At 42.0% G+C, this 18472-nt stretch overlaps 1 protein-coding gene across 5 annotated transcripts in view; it reads left to right on the forward strand.

The window, feature by feature from the left end:
* Nucleotides 1-18472, forward strand: part of LOC121201037 (protein shisa-6) — a 54946-nt gene that overhangs the window by 24860 nt on the left and 11614 nt on the right. Inside the window, exon 4 of one of the 5 annotated variants that reach the window (XM_041066656.1) lies at nt 10584-10622. The exons of the other annotated variants lie outside the window; for them this stretch is intronic. Within the exon in view, the coding sequence (XP_040922590.1) occupies nt 10584-10622 (39 nt within the window). The remainder of the gene's footprint in view (nt 1-10583; nt 10623-18472) is intronic. 5 annotated transcript variants of the gene reach the window in all.

Here is an 18472-nt window from a genome sequence, read left to right on the forward strand (position 1 = left end):
TCCCCACATGATATCAACAGAGTAATGGTGGAGGAAGAAAGAAACGCCTCGCTTGCACACCATCCGCTATTTGTCAGAGAGTTTGATGGGTTTCGCCCCAAACAAAAGCACACAAGCAGGCGTCCTCGGCTCACCGATCCCCTCCCTTTGAATTTTGAAAGTGAGCCGGAGAGATTCCCTGGTTCTCCTTGCAAATCTGGGGTATTTGAAATGGTTTGCGTTGTAGGTTTGGCTGATGTAATTTCACACAGTGGGGAACGTTCCTACTCCAACCACAGGAGTCCTGGGTCCCATCACCTTGCAATCTGCAGCCTGGCCTCTTCCTGCCCTCTTCTCCAAAGTGCCTCTCCATTATGCAGCATGTTGTTAGTCTCAACAGGTTTCCAAAATATTTGCACAAGCAGCCCTGGATTTGCAAGATCAGGAGGAAAACCAAAGCTAGATGAAAACATCAAGGCAGAGCTGAAGTGAAAAGTGCAGAGCACAGACAGACTTTCCTTCAGCAACATGCTGGTTTAACAAAGCAAAATGACCAGCAATGTCAAAAGAGGTCTTTCATCCCCATAACAAATTCAGAAGATGATTTATGTTTACATACAGCTAATGAATGCAATATTTGCCGTTTTGAGACAAATGCTGCTGCTGCATCTCTGGAAATGAATACTATAGATTTTCCTCTCGGCCCTTTCTGTTTTTTTTTTTTTCTTTTTTTCTCAGCAAGGGTTATTACTTAATTAGATGGGAGGAAGGCTCTGTCAGATATATCCCCTGCCTCCGACTGAGACTCACCCTAAGTCTTTCACGTAGCGTACTGATGGCTCGACAGACACTTTAACCAATTACCCGACATCAAATCTGAAATAACGCACGAATACATTTACACAAAGCCCGCTTCTACTGTTTTTTTTTTGTCTTGTTGTGGAATGAGTCACCATTTTTTCTAGATTAGATCAAATATAAATTTAAGTTTTACTGCACATTAGAGAATACCGCAAACTTGATTTGAACTGAAATGTGTTATAATTAAAACTAAATATTAGACAAATTAAGGACTCCCACAGAATTTCATGATATTTCCATGCTCAGGATGTTTCTGATGGGGTGCAGATTATACTTGGAACAGAGCGTGCTCTATCAGAACTTCCTTTCATGCCCAAAACTTTATCCTAGGAAAACATGGAAAAACACATACACCCAAAAAGCTTTATGTCTCATCAGACCGTTGAAGCTTTAGAGTCTCCCTCTTGTTTTCTGACAAACTGTTGCAAACAAGTGTGTGTGTGTATAAAGCTGCAGCTGGTAAAGCACCTAGTCTCAATACTGACTCACTAAAAGCTGGACCTGTAGCTATACCTACACTACACACAGGTGATCTCCATTTAACCAGTTGTGTGACCTGGTGATACTGGTGCACACATGTATTTTGTATTCATAATTTATATATTTCATAATTAATTTATAAAAATAAAATAACTTAAAAATGTAACCTGTTGATGGGGCTAGACTCGAGGAAAGGTCAAGGGGATCAAAGTTGTTACAGTTCATCCTGAGGGGAACATAAATGTCTGAAGCTAATTTCCTCCTACAGCTGTTGAGACATTTCACTCAAAAGCGCATATGTCAACCTCGAGGTGGCTCTGGAGGAAAAGTCAGGGGACCCACAGACTGACGCCGCCGTCCCCAGAGCTCGCTGCTAGCGTGGCTAAAAAGCAGCATTAAATCTGCTTTGATTCAGTGCTGTAAAACAATAAAAAGCACGAAAACTTCCTACACAGTGCGGTGCGTGTGAACTGTAAGAGAAAAATTGCACAAAGAGCTTCCCTGTGAGATCTAATCATGATGAAATATTAAAATGCATACATATGCTGCTATAAACCTCTTCCCAAGTCACCCCACCCCACCTTGCTCCCTCCAGTCTGATCCGGCAGGCTACAAAATTAATCACAATTGCTGTGATCAGTGCAGCCGATGCCACTAGTGGCACTTTTCTGAAATGTTAATAAAGCCATATTCAGTGGTGCACTATTCTCAGCGGGAAGTCCGTAGCCTGTGGCTGCTCACTAAATCTCAATGACTTCATTAACTCATTACCATAAGTCACGGCGTGCAGTGCCAACAGCAATTAAAACACGACAGAAAAGAGAGGTGTCCTTGGGCCACTGTTCTGCTCGCGAGACTGATACGCTTTACTAGATGTAGCAGGATGATTGACATATCAATAGTTGCCGGGGTGGATTAAATGGCCTCAATCAATATTCAGATTTGTCTCACTCACACCTCGTGCCTGAAGCAAATTGTGCACACCTTGTCAAGCGTCGTCGGCTTTTCTGTTTTGGGCGGCGTGGCAGAGCTGCTGTTGAGGCAGGATATATCCTCTCTATCACATCCAAGAATATGATGTTTCTCTGGAGATTTTATTATCATTTTTAATCATAATTAAAAAAAAAAAAAAAAATTAAAAAAAGGAAATTTTTTTTAAAAATCTAAATTGTGTGAAAGTGTGAATAGGTGGGGAAAAAAAATAAATCCTAGAGGGCAGGAAATGTCACCAAGATTTTCTCCCAGCACAGAGGAGACTGGTTAATATTCATCCACATCTTTTGTCTTTTTATTCCTTATTCAACCAGGAGGCCAGAGGAGACGGAAAAATCGGAACTTCCAATGAATATGTCAGGGCTTTAATTCAACTCTCTCTTCTGTCTTTTGTAGAACCACATTTCTATTCATGAAGCCAATCCTCCGTAGTCATGACACTGCATACTTATGTTTCTTTTGTAAAACTCCAGCAAAATGGTAATTAAATTGCAACTGTGGGCCTCTGTCCCCTATGCAGACTTAAAGAAGCCTTTATCTTAGCAAATGACTGACAGTTGATTATGAAAAATCCAGCATTTCTTTTTTTCCTCCTGCGTGCAGTCCACCCACACCTTCTGCTTTTGTGCGCACTATTGTTACGGCTCCATTGTTAATGAGTTTAGTAACTGGCTGTAATGACTGGAGACTGGGGCCCCTGCTGAGCCTGATTGTGCTGTTGAATGGGGAGCTGGAGGAGTAATGTATGGCTGGATGTGCGCACTGTGTGCAGGTATCTGTTTCTGTTGCTCACTCGTTGGGGGAAAAAAAAATAAAAAATACCAAAAAAATCCAGGCGCTGCCAGAACTGGGAGGGTCGTTTTCAGGACAGTCACGCCTCAGTGCTTGTTGCTGCTGTACATCCTGACATCAGGTGTCATCCTGTGGCCGTTCATCTACTTCAGGGGATTGGTTTTATTGTGATTTTTGATATCCAGCAGACATCAGCTGCTAAAGCTGTGGCCTCTGTCAGCTGGGGGCACTAGGTCCTGCCCAAACTAATCCATTATATTCAGAATTAGTGCAATTAGCTCATTAAAAGACATTTACTTGGCATTTAAACACTGCAGATGTGAATATATTATTATTAAACAGTAGACTAATATTTCCATTCTGTGTCATGCTGACCCATTCAGTAATAACAGATTACATATGCTGATTTTAAAAATTCTCTTTACATGTCAAAATAATTCACACTCACAATAGTGTTTTCCAGTTCAGGTAAAGCCTGGTTACTCCTCCGAGGCTCTGCTCCGTTTTAAACCCGACCGCTCTCTGTGATCACGAAACATTGTTTTAATTCAGGTGAACTGATTTAAAATGTCACACTTTTCTGTTTCTGTGGTCAGACCACGAAACAAGCGTTTAATAGTAATTTCACATTGGTTATTAAATATCACCTGACAACTCCTCCTTCACTGCTTTATGCACTTTCACAAACCTACATGCTAATACTTGGACCCAAAGTCAAAAACCCTCAAGACAGGCAAAATGGGAGAACTAAAAGTCTATTAATTAACCAAAGATCATCCACAAGGGAGAAAAATACTCAGAAATAAAACCAAACGAAAATACAAAAGTTCTTACATGAAAACAGGAAACCAAGGTAGGTCCATGAAGGGGAAAACGCAAGACACAGGAACATGAATAAACACAGGGACTTGACGTGGTGCAGACTTGAGCATGGACACAGACATGGAAACAGATGAACCGGCCAGAACACAGGGAAATGACAAGACTTAAATACACAAGGCTATGGGCAACAGGTGAAACCAATTAGGGCGGGGCAGACAATCACAAAGGCGGGAAACAAGACAAAGACAGGAAGTAGAACAAGACAAGATACACAAGGGCCATGATTTCAAAAATAAAACAGGAACTATGAACAAAACGTAAACTAAACAAGAGTCCACAAAAGGGTTCCACACAAAACAAGGGCTCAGAAAACACCCCCCCTAGGGGCTAGTCATGACATGGTTGTCAATAGAGTAAACACCTGCTATCTATTCCTGCGTGTGTTAAATACAGAAGATGTGGGATGGGGGTGTGGTGGGTTTGGAGTTACTGGAAGGACCTGGCCTGAGCAATGGAAAGTAATCCAGTGACTAATACAGCTTACTTCTGCTGTAAGTAACTTACCAAACAATGTCGATGTCAAATTATGTTTTACTCAAGGTTGCCCCTCCACCCCGCCCCCAACACCCCACCCCGCTGGGGGCTGCATCACTGAGAGATGCCTCAGGGTTGAGGCAAAGGTCACTACTGCCCATTTACGACATCCATAACAGGTCAGCAAAGGTTAGCTGTACATCAGTGTGCTTGGCTGAAAAGGAGAGATTATTAAGTACAGTGTGGCAGACTAGCTGGGTTCTGGTGGCCTTTTCCTCCGTGCTTTCACTGGCTCCTTCTTCTCCTCTTCTTCTCTTTGCCTCTGTCCTGCAGCATAATTCTCTATAATGAGCTTGTGGACAGGAGATGAGATATGATTCTTGGAATTAAAACAGCATTTTCTACTTTGATCATCCAGCAGTGTGTGAAGCACTGAAATAAGACTCTCCCCTTCTTTATCGAATCTTTGCTCTCACTCTCCCTCTCTTAATCTTTCCCTTGCTCGCTCGCCCTGCTCTATCTGAGCTTGGGGGATTGCTGTATGAGATGGAGAGTTAATGAAGAAAGCTTTTTTTTTTTTCTCTCCCTGCAAGTAGACTAGTAAACTCTGGCAACTTTGTACTCTGCTTTTGTTAATCGCGTCACGATCGGCTTTCATGCTTTACAATCCCAACCCCTGAACCAGTTAAGCATAAATATTTAACATCATTATTTTCAAGCCCCTGAGAATATGTCTTAAACAATTGCATAAGCTGCTAAACAAATGAATCAGGACTATTTTTTTTTTTTGCTCTTAAAGTTGGCCGAACAGTTTCCTCTGTGAAACAATCCCAGCAACATCATCCCTTTTTATTCCTTTTCATTACACACCATCTTATTTTACATCACTTAGGGGCAAAACAGCAGTCACACACACACACCCCCTCGCTCTCACGCACACACTCACAGGCGGCCTTGTCTTCATAAACAGCAAGTGAGATGCAACATTGTCAAAAAGCCATTTAAGATGCTATCATCTAATATGGAGGCTGACGTGGGCTGGTGCTGGCAGCGTGGTTATGTAAGCAGCTTTCTCAGGGACTGATAGCAATCCAACACACCCAGCAGGGGAGCGGTGGTGTGTGCGTGTGTGTGTGTGTGTCGGGTGAGGGGCGGGGGGTGTGAAACAAATCACACATTCAGTATGCTACATAATATTGCACCCAGTGTTTTGCCACAGGTACAGAAAGCTTCACTCTGTAGCGCCAATTGATTTGTTAATATGCTAATGCGCCGTGATTAGAGAAGCAAGAAGCCGAGCGCGTCTTCGCTCAGTGAGGTGTTGATTGAAAGAAATCAACAACCAGGGAGGCAGATGAGAAAGAAATGCACATTTTGGAAATCAAAACTTTGAACTCCATATAGTAATTAAAGGCCAAAGTCGACAGGTATGGATGTTTTTTTCATCTTAACACAATACTCACGTCACACGCACACAGTCCCCTCCACACTGGCCGTGAGGCCGCGACAGCTCCATGCAACGACCACACTGTGAGAAAAGGTGGACAAAAACAAAAACACAGTGGTTTTTAGCAGAGGATAATATGTGGCTTCAGCAGCCTGAGTCAGCCAAAGTGTGTGGGTATTTTCTAATGTTACAGTTGTTTTTTAGTATGAAGTTCATTCTTTGTTACCTCAGACATTATTTCCTTACTGTTCTCATAGTCTCCAGGGACTACCAGACACAGATGACCACACAATGTATCGAACTAAGACTTCTGAAATTTGTATTATTTTGTGTCTTTGTGGCTCTAATTAACCACTGGGACCTGGAAACACAGCAACAACAGAAACATTCAGACATGTGATGGTAAAAGGGTAAAAATTGAAACTGAGTTCACTCAGAAATGTGGGCTGTAACTTCTCACTGCACAGTAAAACTGTGTGCACAGCTATGGCAAGTACAGCAGGTCGAAGTTGAATTAGAGAGGCTGCGATAATCGTGTACAATGAACAGTTAATTTTACCAGTAGCTTTCATTTTCTTTTCCAAATGAGTTTGGCTAACTTAGGGGTTTATTTAAAAACCTATCTGACTGCTTGTATTTCTTGCCACCCTACCGCCAGACAAGAAGTTCAATAACAATTTAAACTCAGGATTTAATTAAAAATCCAGGACAGTATTCAATGAACATGTTGTTACTTTTTCCCTCACCATAGAAAGGACACAGTGTTTCTTGCATTAGAACTGAGCGTTGGTAGTGGATGTAAATTGTGAGGTGTGGACTTGTCCAATAGGGACATAATTTCTAGGAATTAAATGTAATAAAGCAAAAGTATCCTTTAAAGCACAGTTACAACAGTTTAGGCTTCCTGCTTCTCAGGTTGCTGAGCAGTTAGCCAGTAAAACAGTGAAGCATGCTAATGGCAGCTTTGCATGCAACAGTGAAAGCTCAGCATTAGCATATTACAAGATACATTTGTGGCGATTAATTAATAATCAGTGTTTTTAAATATGGTTTCAGTTCCCAGGGACATAAGCTGAAGGCATCGACGCCATCAGCCAACATATATCAGATATTACATATGCTGTGTTGTGTTTTAATGTGAAATGCAAGAATATGTGATCATAAAAAAAACATTGAACATCATATATGCCCAACATCACTGAAATGCACAATACTATCAATGAAACTCTACAATAGGTATGACAATTAGATGAAAGCTGGATTAACCTTTGTGTGTTTTGTAAACTACATAAAGCTCAATAAAGATCAGAGTTGGAGCAAAAAGCTTTCAAACCCACACAGTTTCCTACAAAAGGGTGAACGTGGTGACATAAGTTCCTCTGGCTGAACATGGTTCTTGAAGACTCATAAAAGAGTCCTCCTGCTTCGGATCTGTGTAAATTGTGAGCACATGACATGTTTGCGGCTGATATTTGACTCCGCATCATTGATTTCAGGAGATGGCCCTGCTGATGTCAAGGCCAGCCGGAGTAAGGGAGGCTGGAAAAGCAGCGGAGCCCTTGTAGTTACCTAGGGCTGAAAATCTGAGCAAACATTGTAAAGTGCTGGTGGTGGGGCATGCTGGCAAGTGGATTTGCCTCAGGAGGGAGGTCTCCTCAGTGCACTCACTTCTCTGCAGCTTTTCACTCGCCGTTGTCTTTCCCCTTAGTGGTGGTGCTGCACCAGAAAGTCAGGAATTCTGCCTGTTAGAGCCAACATTGCTCCTGCTGACTACATGTAGGTGTAGCAGTTGACTGTAAAACACAGTCCTATTCCAATTAAGGAGCATAACCGGTGCTGTTTACTGCCGAGCTGCCAGCAACACTTATGCCATATGTAGCCCTGCTTTTCATTTTTATAAATTTCATCCCTCCACTGACAGTCAGTTTTAGATATTTCGATTCATCTCCTCTCCCTGCACCACGAGAAAATTGTGTGTCAGAATAACTAACTGCTTTACATGGCAAGGCTGTGAAATGAGACGATTGTTTGCTTGCGCGGCGCTGAGGGGAAATGCTGAATCTTCCTGTAGCACTCTTCAACCTTACAAGTTTCTGTTGACTAAAACACTGCACACAACATAAATACAGCACATAATGTTGAGTCAGGAGAACTGGAACTAATGCTTGGGGATCAAGGTTTCTTGTCACATTTCGCCTCTAACTAACTGCGCAGAAACACTCAGGAAAACTGACGTGTGGACCACCACAAATGGATCAGTTTGGTCTTTTGCTGCTCATGCAGCCGGATCAGAAGCAGGTGATTTACCTGCATTACCTCAGACAAACCAAAGGAAATACACAAGGTTTAACCCCCCCCCCCCCCCCCCGACACACACACACACACCAGGCACCATGATATGGACCAAAGGAACAAAGGATGCAGGAGATGACAGAGTGAGTCTGCTGGGGGAAACACTCCACAGCCATCAATATGGCAGCCTTGCATTACATGTCTGATGGATTTATCAAGTCATTGATTAGTTATTGACTGGAATAACACTCAAGGACATCTAGCAGGAATCTCCGGTAGCCCTGCTTAGCATGGTACAGTAAGAGGTTAATGTCTGTGGCCTTTCCTGTTCGTCTAAGGTGCAGTGAGTGCAGATTCCACTGCCTCATGAGGTCAGAATGACCATAATAAATCTAAGGGGGGGGCTCATGAAGAGCTGCTGATCAATAGCAGTGCACGGAAGCTCAGGGCCGCTAATATTAGAAAATCATTTGGTGAATTGGAAATTTAATTTGAGATTTGTGAGCTAAAATTGCTTTTTTTTCTTTTTGAAAGACATAATAATAAAACATAATTGCATTTGATTCCAGTATTTAGCATCATGATACAGCACCTCTTCAGCAGACATTTCTTATGCATGTGTTCTTATTAGCTCGTTTCTATTCCTCACTAATATGAAGATGTAACCTCATTATTCATGTCAGCTACAGGCAGCTGTAAGCCGCTGGGTGTTTCTTCTGTTTCCTTGCTGATCACAGATTTCAGATTTTCAAAATTTATTTAAACAGCATTTAAAAAAAAAAATCTAGTTAATAATGAAATAAAAAATTGCATTTGCACATAGAATACACAACATGATGTTTATAAGATTTTACATATTTGTGATAAAAAAAATAACTAAAAAATTCAGTGGAATCTTCGGGAGGAAGCAATTTCATTTAAATAGAAAGGAGCTAATGTGTGCGTTGTAATTACTTTATAGTGTGCCTTTGTAAATTGTGCTGAACAGCGGCCCCTGAGGCCACAAGTGGCAATTAAAGGCTAGTTGTAACTGCTTCTGTCACAGTAAAACAGATAAAAAGAGTAATAAAGTCAGCAAACTGACTCAGTAATTACACAACATCTATCTAAAGTTTGGTGCTGGTCATACCGGACCAAGTTAGGCTGAAACAGCAAAACCCCTGAATGCACTGAACTGAGTGAGGATGCATCTTATAATTCCTACAGAATAAAAGAGCTGTTTCTACTTCTAAAAGTTATATAATCTCAATTTAATGTAGAATAAATCCTCAAGATCCCAGGTTCCAGTTTTGATAAGAGGAGCTTCCCTGAAAAGGAAACAGAATAGATTATAAAACGCGATGTTAATCTATAATGAGTTCCCTCTCTCTGCTGGATCTGATGTTATGTGTACTTTACCATTTTAGTACTGAGAGGTGATGTTTGCATATTTCTCTCTCAGGGGGTTTCATGTAAACCTCCTGCTGTTATCTGAGCCCTCATGTGAAAAAAATCTGCAGTTCATGTTCATCAGTGACTCCACAGCAGCAGCAACACTCCCACCGCTTATTATTAATGTACTCCAAACCATAAAGGTTCACTTGGTCAGAGTGTTTAAGGTCAAAACTGGTGCATAATGTTCAGACCCAGGATCGAGGAATGCATCGATGTAGTTGCGTGTTGTTGTGTGGGAGGCAGCGGCGATGAGAAGCTGATGGTAAATCGATAGTGATGGATCAAAGTGCCGCATGGCTGGAGCCCTGTGGTGTCAGGGTGCAGGGAACAACGGTGAATTTTGCACCTCCTTCCTCCCTTCTCTACACGATCCTCTTCTCCCCTCCTCCTACCCCAAGTCTCTGTCTTCATCTCTAAATTCCAACTCCTCTGTCTTCCCCTACACTTGGTGGCATTTTACACATGGGTGTGTGTGTGTGTGTGTGTGTGTCTGAATGTGTGTGTGCATGGCAGACGGAGACAGAGAGAGGTTACTTGATGCTTTCTGTCATGGTGTCAGGGGGCATCAGCCAGTAGTTGATGGGAAGATAAAATGTAACACAATCGATATCCGAGCACTAAGATTGTTCTCATTTCCAGCAGCCCTCTGCACCATGTGGGTCCACATATCTGTTGCTGTAAAATGTGGGAACTGTTCGACTTATAAATGAGATGTTATTTATAAAATATGCCATTATACTTCTTTATTGTCTAATGTTGGAGTGAAACAGACGCCTATTGTCACAGAAATTGACAATTTTATAATAACCAAGAGTGGTGGTGTGAATTTAACTGTACTGTTGCTTTTCAGCGCAAAACAGTAACTGCTGGTTGTTCAATGTGACTGTATTTTTCTCTTATATTACATGTAGCACAATTTAATAAATAACTACTTGGTTCTGTTTTCTAGGAGAAAAACATTGGCCGGTCCGCTCCCAGAGTCACCATGGTAGGGATGGCTGTTCTTTGTTAAGGGTCAAAGCTGCCTCTAACCACTTCTTTACATCTGTATTTCTCTTATGAACCAGTCACTGATTAATCGTGGTAATCTGAAGTAAGATCTGGTTCCTGATCAGTGTTTGGAGGCAGCTTATACCTGGAGTGTTAAGTGTAGTGCAGTGCCTTCGTGTTGACCTTTATCTATCTATATAGCTAACCTATGTATTTTCCCCTTGACATTTAGCTTTCCTGTCTGTGTGATGACTATATGTATGCAGTCTGGTTTGTGTGTGCTGGTTTTAGGGGTGTGACGGTATAAAAATTCACGGTTTGGTAATAAGTGCCCATTAAAACATATTTATAGAATTTTTATTCTTAACATAAAGAGTTAGTGGGTGAGAGTTATACCTGACGGTGTGTTTAGTACGGAGCTGGAGCCAGGAGCTGATTAGCCTTGCTTAAGACTGGACGCTTAAGACTGCATGAGGAACAGACATAACATAACATACACAAACAAAACAATTTGAGGTTTTACAGGGAGTTACGTGCTGGGACTTTTTTTTTTTTTTTGGTGAAGCAGTGACTTCCTGGAGTCTTGTCACCATAAAGTTACCAGTCAAGTGAAAGTCAGATAAATGTTCACAGGTACACGATGTAACACGCTCTAGTTTTTACACAGTCAAGTGCCTGTCTGTCGTTCTGAAGGCCTATCAATTAGTAACCATAGCAATTCTGAGCGACAGCTCCTTAGTCCATATGTCCAGGTGCTAACCCATCTAGCACGGTCAAACTTACAGACAACAACTGCCAAAGCTCAGTGGTGCCACTCGCATTCTTTGGGATTTGTGTTCTCCACGTACTAAAAGCTAAACAAAAATTGAGAGTACACGGCAAATTCTGTGGTGAACTGAACCGAGCGTCCTGTGCCCATCAGGTTCAGGTGAATACAGATACCGTTACACCCCTGGTTCTGTTTAAATCGGTGCTGTGGTGATGTGGGCTTGCATACAAGGAAACATTACAAAGAGGACATTTCTATTGCACAGTTTTTATTTTCAGCTAAAATGTGAATTATATGAGTAGAGTTTGGGCCTAATTAATAAAAAAGGAACCAAACTAGGGCATAGTGTTGTAAACAAGAATATTCCGTACCTCTTGATGTTTGTTGCAGCTGGCCCACATTGCATTTTCTTCTCATTGTGTTGTGCCTTAAAACCCAAACGGTCCCATTTCACTCCTCTGTTCTAATTCCTGCCCTTTGAAATGTATGTTTTGAACTGTTTCACTGAAGCTTCTGCTGTGTGTTGTCCACTCTACTGAAATGAATGTCCTAACCTCTATGGTGTGCGTGGTCTCCGACTCTGTCCGTCTCAGTGGAGAGGAGGGCTGGTCTATAAAGGCATGGATAAAGGCAGTTTTGATGATGTTACTTCTTTTATTTTAAGAAGACATCAGATAAATCTGTGCTTATCCTTGCTTGCGATATACGGACCCTCCTCTTCCTCCTCTACCTCTTCCTCGCCCTCCGCCTCCTCTCAAAGGAAGTCTGCTTTTCAACAGCCCGCAAATGGAGTCGGTTGGTATGTCAATTAACTGTTGAGAGAAATGGCTTTTTTTTTTTTTTTTTTTTAAATTAGAGTATTATTCCTACAGTGTGACACTGGATGAAAATGCCATACTGTTACATTGTCTGATTTTCAGGAAAAGATTATTACCTTCAAACCCCATGTGTCACTTTGGCTTTGTAGTGAGAGGAGCTCTGTAGGAACATCATGAAGAACTGCTCCAATAAAATGGATCTCTTATTGCCTTTTAACACACGGGGTCACAACAAGTCCATGGTGGGTTCACTATCTATCACATTTCAAAATGAACTGGATATGAAGTCCATCTCAACCTCCTGCCCTCCCCCCACCCATCCCTGCTGAGACTATCATGGCACATTTGTAAAGCAGGAGAGCCAGTGACATGTCGAGTAACTACTTGGCCTTTGGTGTCTTGGGGGTGATTGTGAGTTATGAGATAAAGAGTCATGCTTAATGGCAGCGTGGATAGAAACAGTCTGGACTGGAACTGTACTGCACTTGGAAGAGCACAGGATCTTTGCAATCTGCAGCTCTACTGATCCTCATTAATGGACCGATCTATGAATTCATACTGAAATCAGTAGTATTTCAGTGCAGCTATTAATTTCAGCCGATTCAAAAATTAGTTTTCACTCGTCAGACTTGTGATATAGGTTCTCTGACAAGCCCAGCAATCCAGCACAATACAGTATCATACAAACTCTAGGTAAACAGATGGTCATAACAGTACTTGTTGATAGTGTTTCCCATCACATATTTTTTCCTGCACCTCCAGAGGATTATCAATAATTCTGCAGTGGCTCAACAGAGCACTGCCTGCCCCGCCCCCCCCAAACGGCAAACAGAAAACCTTAGCAGCTAGCTGGTGAACATAGCGGAGCGGTGTCATAAAAGCCTGATAACAGAGCAAGCAAGAGAGCGAATATTGGACTTACATCATCAAGCCACCAGAAACAAAAAAAGGTACATGCATTTCCATTCGTCTGTCTTTTATGCACATTTTTGGCGGAGAAATTCTAATAAAAGTCAAAATATCACAATACAGTTTCCACACTTTGTCTAAGTGGAATCGACAAAAGCAGTGAATCAGACTTAAATAAATCATGAAATCCATTAAGCCTGTGGCTTCTATGTCCACTGAAGTTTCTACTCCACTGGAGAGACCAAAAAAATCTAACTTTGATTTGAGTGATTCTCGTGTAATTACATTATCTCGTTGTTCCCTCTTCCTCTGCCATGGTTTAATGGCACCCAACTGGGGAATTAGTACCACCCGCTGCTTATCACTCCTAATGTTTGCACAACATTAGTGGATTTGCATTTTCTTTTGCAGATTTCCTGGAAATTAAGTGAAAAAAATCTCCCTTAAATTTGGATGAAAAGTTGCCTCGTTTCTGCTGGATGTGTAAACAGGCAACTGTTTGCTAACATGTTCGACAAATCAACTTTACGACACCATAATATGTCAGACTCTGCCAACACATAACACCACACAGCACCACTGCTGTAAAACTAGATGCCAGAGAGTGAAACTGAAGCTACTGTATTCAGGATCACCTCCCTCTAACAACAACCCAAGGACCCGGACTGAAATCAACACAGATTTTCATTCACTTTTCATCTGGAGTGCTTCATTTTTCTCCAAACAAAAACAACGTTATCAGAATCATTTCAAAGATGCTATAAAAACACATCAGAATTCTACACACAGCCTCATTTCAGTGTTACAGCTGCACATTGTTTGATGGCGGAGCTGAGTAGCTTGTTGATTTTGTTTTCTCTTTTCTCAGCCAACATTCCAATTTAGATTTTTATGTTTGTGAGTATGGACCTTTGGGTATTATTTCATTTTATATTATTGCCACCTTTGGTATCAAGCAGTCAAACCTCTGATACAATAGTTTTGTCCTACTATTTAGACTAATTTGATCCCAGAGCTGCTTTTCAAATTTGCTTTATTGATGTTAAACACAGTTCACAAGGTCGACAGTGTGAGTAAGTGCTGTTTCACATCTGCTAATGAAGCTGGAGTAATAATAATACTAATAATAATACTAATACTAATACTAATACTACTAATAATAATAAAACCAGACTGTGACTTAAAGATATAGGTCAAGTCTTTTGTCAGGGGAAGTCCAAACTCAAGTCCCATCTCTTACTCACAGTAGCCAGTCACTTAAGAATGAGCGGTGGAAGCTAAAATTAGCAGAGCAGCTAGAAGTGCTATAAATATAACTTATAAGCATTATCTGCAGTGCTGCAATTGGGTCAGAGTTAAGCTTCCTGCTCTACCAGTGAAATCAATGAGGATATAACATCAGCCCCTATCCAGGGGCCTAAAACTTTGTCCCCTACTGACCGAGTGAAGTGGGGCTATTATGGCAGTTAACATTTAGCGATTAAATGTGAACACTCTTTGTCAGTTGTTAAATGTCAGGCCCACGGTGGCTTCCCTCTCCTCTGCTTCCTTTTCTACAAGAACAGGGACGTGTTGGTAGCACTGGGCTGTCAACAGAGCCAGTGGGACAGAGACATCCATACCTGTCACACGCACATTTTGCACACATACGTGCAAACACACACATGCACTCTGCACCCCCTCTGCCACCACCTCCACCTCTGGGCCTTTCATAACTCCAGCAGCTCCACTTGGCAGGGCTAATGGGATGGCAGGGCTGTTGGTTTTAGAGAGGGATGTCGTGAGGAGACTGGAGCAGAGAGCTGAGGATGGGTCTCTAATAGGGCGGGGGTGGGGGGGGGGGGGTTGGAGGGTTTCCTTGTGATCACTGGCCCATGTTGTTGTTCCTTTCCTTTTTTTCATCCCAGTGCCCCACCATCCCCCCCCCCCCCCTCGTACTTTTCCTTCTCTTATCTGCTTTCAGTCTCAGTTATAGTGTATCCACTGTATTTTTGTCTCCCCAGTTCTTACTTACTACTCTCCCCCGCTCCTCCCCCTCCTCTGTGTTGTTGAGAGATACCAAGCCTTTAGGGTTTCCATTAAATTGCGCCTGTCTGTCTTTATTGTCAGTGTTTTGTAGTCTGTCTGTGTCCACCACGATTTCTACCATATCTTCTTACAGTTTGCATTTTCAAAACAGTGGAAGGTCTTCCTGTTTTTCAGATTTTAGATCTGGTGCATGAAGCACATTCTGCTACAGCACATTCTATTTTTCAAAATCAAACTTGCAAGTCTGAGTGTGAAGCTCATGTTATGCATCATGTCTAAGATTTAAGGGAATGAAATGAAGTGTCTAAAGGAGTCAGTATGACTAGAGTCCTTGTTAGGTCATCAGCCAGCACCTGACACCCCTCTCCCTTCATCTTGCAGTCAAAATTGTGGTCGGTTTGGCGTGGTGTCAGGGACTGACAGTAGGAAGTTCACCTCTGGAGATTGCACAGTTGGTCAGGCAAACACTCTGGTGACCTTGTTTGTTTGTAGGCCCTGTTGTTTGTTTATCCTGTCCTTTCATTCTCTAACATAGATGAGCGTTTGGCAGTGCGCCATTCAACTCATCTCTTTTCTAAGCATAACTTCACTAGAAATACAAGAGATTGTGGCCAAACACACACACACACAAATCCTACTGACTGGATATCATGACATGACCGTTTGGTTACTGGACAGAATGTAAATTCTTAGAAATCAATGCTTTGATTTGGTTTCCACGATGCCGCTGAGCATGTGATCGCAATCGATTCTGCAAACGCTCGTTTAACTTTGGCACGAGGTTCAAGGTGTTTTGTGGTCGGCTCAGCATGCCTTCTCCTGACTCTCCTGTGTGCTATATGTGGATGTGATGTTTGGAAGTGTGAAGTGAAACAAAATGCCACACCAAATGTCAGATTACTGAGTCACTTGTTTGCCATCTGGATGCTATTATGCAAACTCGCCAAGAAGGGTATTCTCCGAAGATCAGTTAAAAGCAAAAGTGAAATTTACTGTGAGTAATCTTCTTGCGGAGGTGAGGGCGACTGTATCCAGAAGAAAGAGTCTAATACTGGCCTCTGCAGCCCACTGATCATAGATACACGGTTGATTCAGCCACTTAATCTGACTGACACCATCTGACAAACATACAGCTGCGTCATCAACATACTGACAGAAAAACATCCATTTAGCAATTTAGATAAGGACCCTGTTTAACCCAACAATCTGGAGAGCATGTCAATCACAAATAATCAACTCACTATATGATTAGACAGCAGCACTGGCTTTGCATCTATTTTAATGTGCCAATTTAAGGAGATGAAGGCTAATGGACAGCAGTGTATCCGGGGGGGCGGGGTGGGGCGGTCTAATCCTTCAGCGTGAGCACCCTTCATCATTGACAAAGTTTTCTTCATGGCAACATGGTGTGTGGAGGTTATTCTGTGATGTCAGCTCAAAGACACGAGGAGGGTGACGGTGCAGTGGGGTGTTCTGAGCCGATAAGCAGCCTCGTGGCACTGAGGGGTTGGGGCTTCTGGTTGTGCTGGGACTCTTCCTTGAGTACTGTTAATTGGTCCCCAGATTACGGAGGGATCACTGAACATGGCTGTCCAGGCTCTTAATGAGCTAAAGTCTTCCGTTTCTTTTGGCCGTTCTCCTTGGACCCCACAGACCGGGGCACTGAGTGGAAATCACCAGACTGAGATGAAAATTCTTAGGGATCACGAAGCTGTGCTGATTTTTAATAGCATAATACCTGATGAAATCCAGTAGAGTTGACTCGTCAGTGACTTTTCCCATCATGAAGTTTGTCTTTCTGTTGTTGAAGAGAAGCTACAAGTTTCAGAGTTAGCGATCATGTGTTGTATCATTTGTTTTCTAGCATCACTGTGTATATGCACACAACAGCAGCAGAGAAACAAAATCCATGTGGGCAGCCAGTGATCTCACATAAGACAGGTTCACTTTTTGTTTGGTATTGATCCAATGGACAGCAGTAGCAATGGTCAAAATAAGACTTTATATTGATCCTTCAGGTGGCGATGAGCTTAGCCCACTGTCACACACACACACACACACACACACACACACACACACACAAACACAATGCTGTTAAAGGTAAACCAGGTGGTAATCACATTTCCTCCAGCTTCTAATTTACTTTATATTTGGCAAAGTAATTCAGCGGGATATTTATAGTATTGTGTAGAAAAAAAGTGCTGGGAAATAAACTAGCTGTGTTGTTGTTGCATTGGTAAGCAGTTAAAGTGCTGATTGATCTGAAAAGTTGCTGGTGTTACGTGTTCATGTGCTCCAACTTAGACTTAACAGTGGACTAAGTGAATTTATTAGTGCGGCTCGTGTATTGAGTGGACTGTGCAGTTCATCATTAAGTATTCATGGACTGTATCATAAATTATAGTTATACCTGTAAGTTGTAGTGTACAGCATTTTAGGCCTAGTCTTGAAAAACTGTCCTTTTTATTTCAGAAGAACAGCCAGCTTCAATTACTTTTTTATGCACATACAAAAACGATTAATTATTAGTGGTAGTACTATTTGTGAAAGACACAGTTTGTGCCAAGCTTTTTACTTTAGAGACTACAGACATAGCAGAGTTGTTAAATAAGTAGTGACCTTCACTTTGAATAAAAAAAAATCACAAGGATTAGCACACACCCACAGACAATTCAATTTTGTCTGAACAGGGTTGAACTGTAACTAAATTTTCAGCTCTTTTCAGCGATAGTTTGCATCATTTGCATCACTTTCTCCATTTGTTTTTGCCCTGTGTGTCGCACACTGTTTAAAAACTGTACGGAAATGCTTTTACATCCTGACTATAAGTCAAATTATTCTTGTCACACTGCAGATTGTAACTAAACAGATAAAAATTTCTATTGCAATGCTGTCAATTGAATATATTCAGGAGACACGGTCTCAGATGTCTGAGAGTTTCCCCCCACTTGAATCATCTCCTCTGCGACAGTCACGGTTAAGCATTCAGATGAAAAAAGAGAAACTCGGTGGAGGAACACACAGAAGACACATCCCATCTATCTCCATAGCTCGAGCAAATATTGAAACCCGTGATGTGAGCGCGTCGGACCTCCCTCTCCTCCTTCACTTCTGTGACAGATGTAAATGGATGTTTCAGCAGTTGGCTCTAATGCATTTTTAAACAGGCACAGCAGCAGACAGCAAATGAACGTGTCGCGACGGCAACACTCTACAAGGGGTTTCCATCTATCGCTGCCTCCTCCTCATATACAAACATACAAACCCACGCTCCCACACACACCCCACACACACACACACACACTCACACACGTTCCTACACAC

The sequence above is a fragment of the Toxotes jaculatrix genome, chromosome 21 (genome assembly GCF_017976425.1).
Source record: "Toxotes jaculatrix isolate fToxJac2 chromosome 21, fToxJac2.pri, whole genome shotgun sequence".
Classification (NCBI taxonomy): domain Eukaryota; kingdom Metazoa; phylum Chordata; class Actinopteri; family Toxotidae; genus Toxotes; species Toxotes jaculatrix.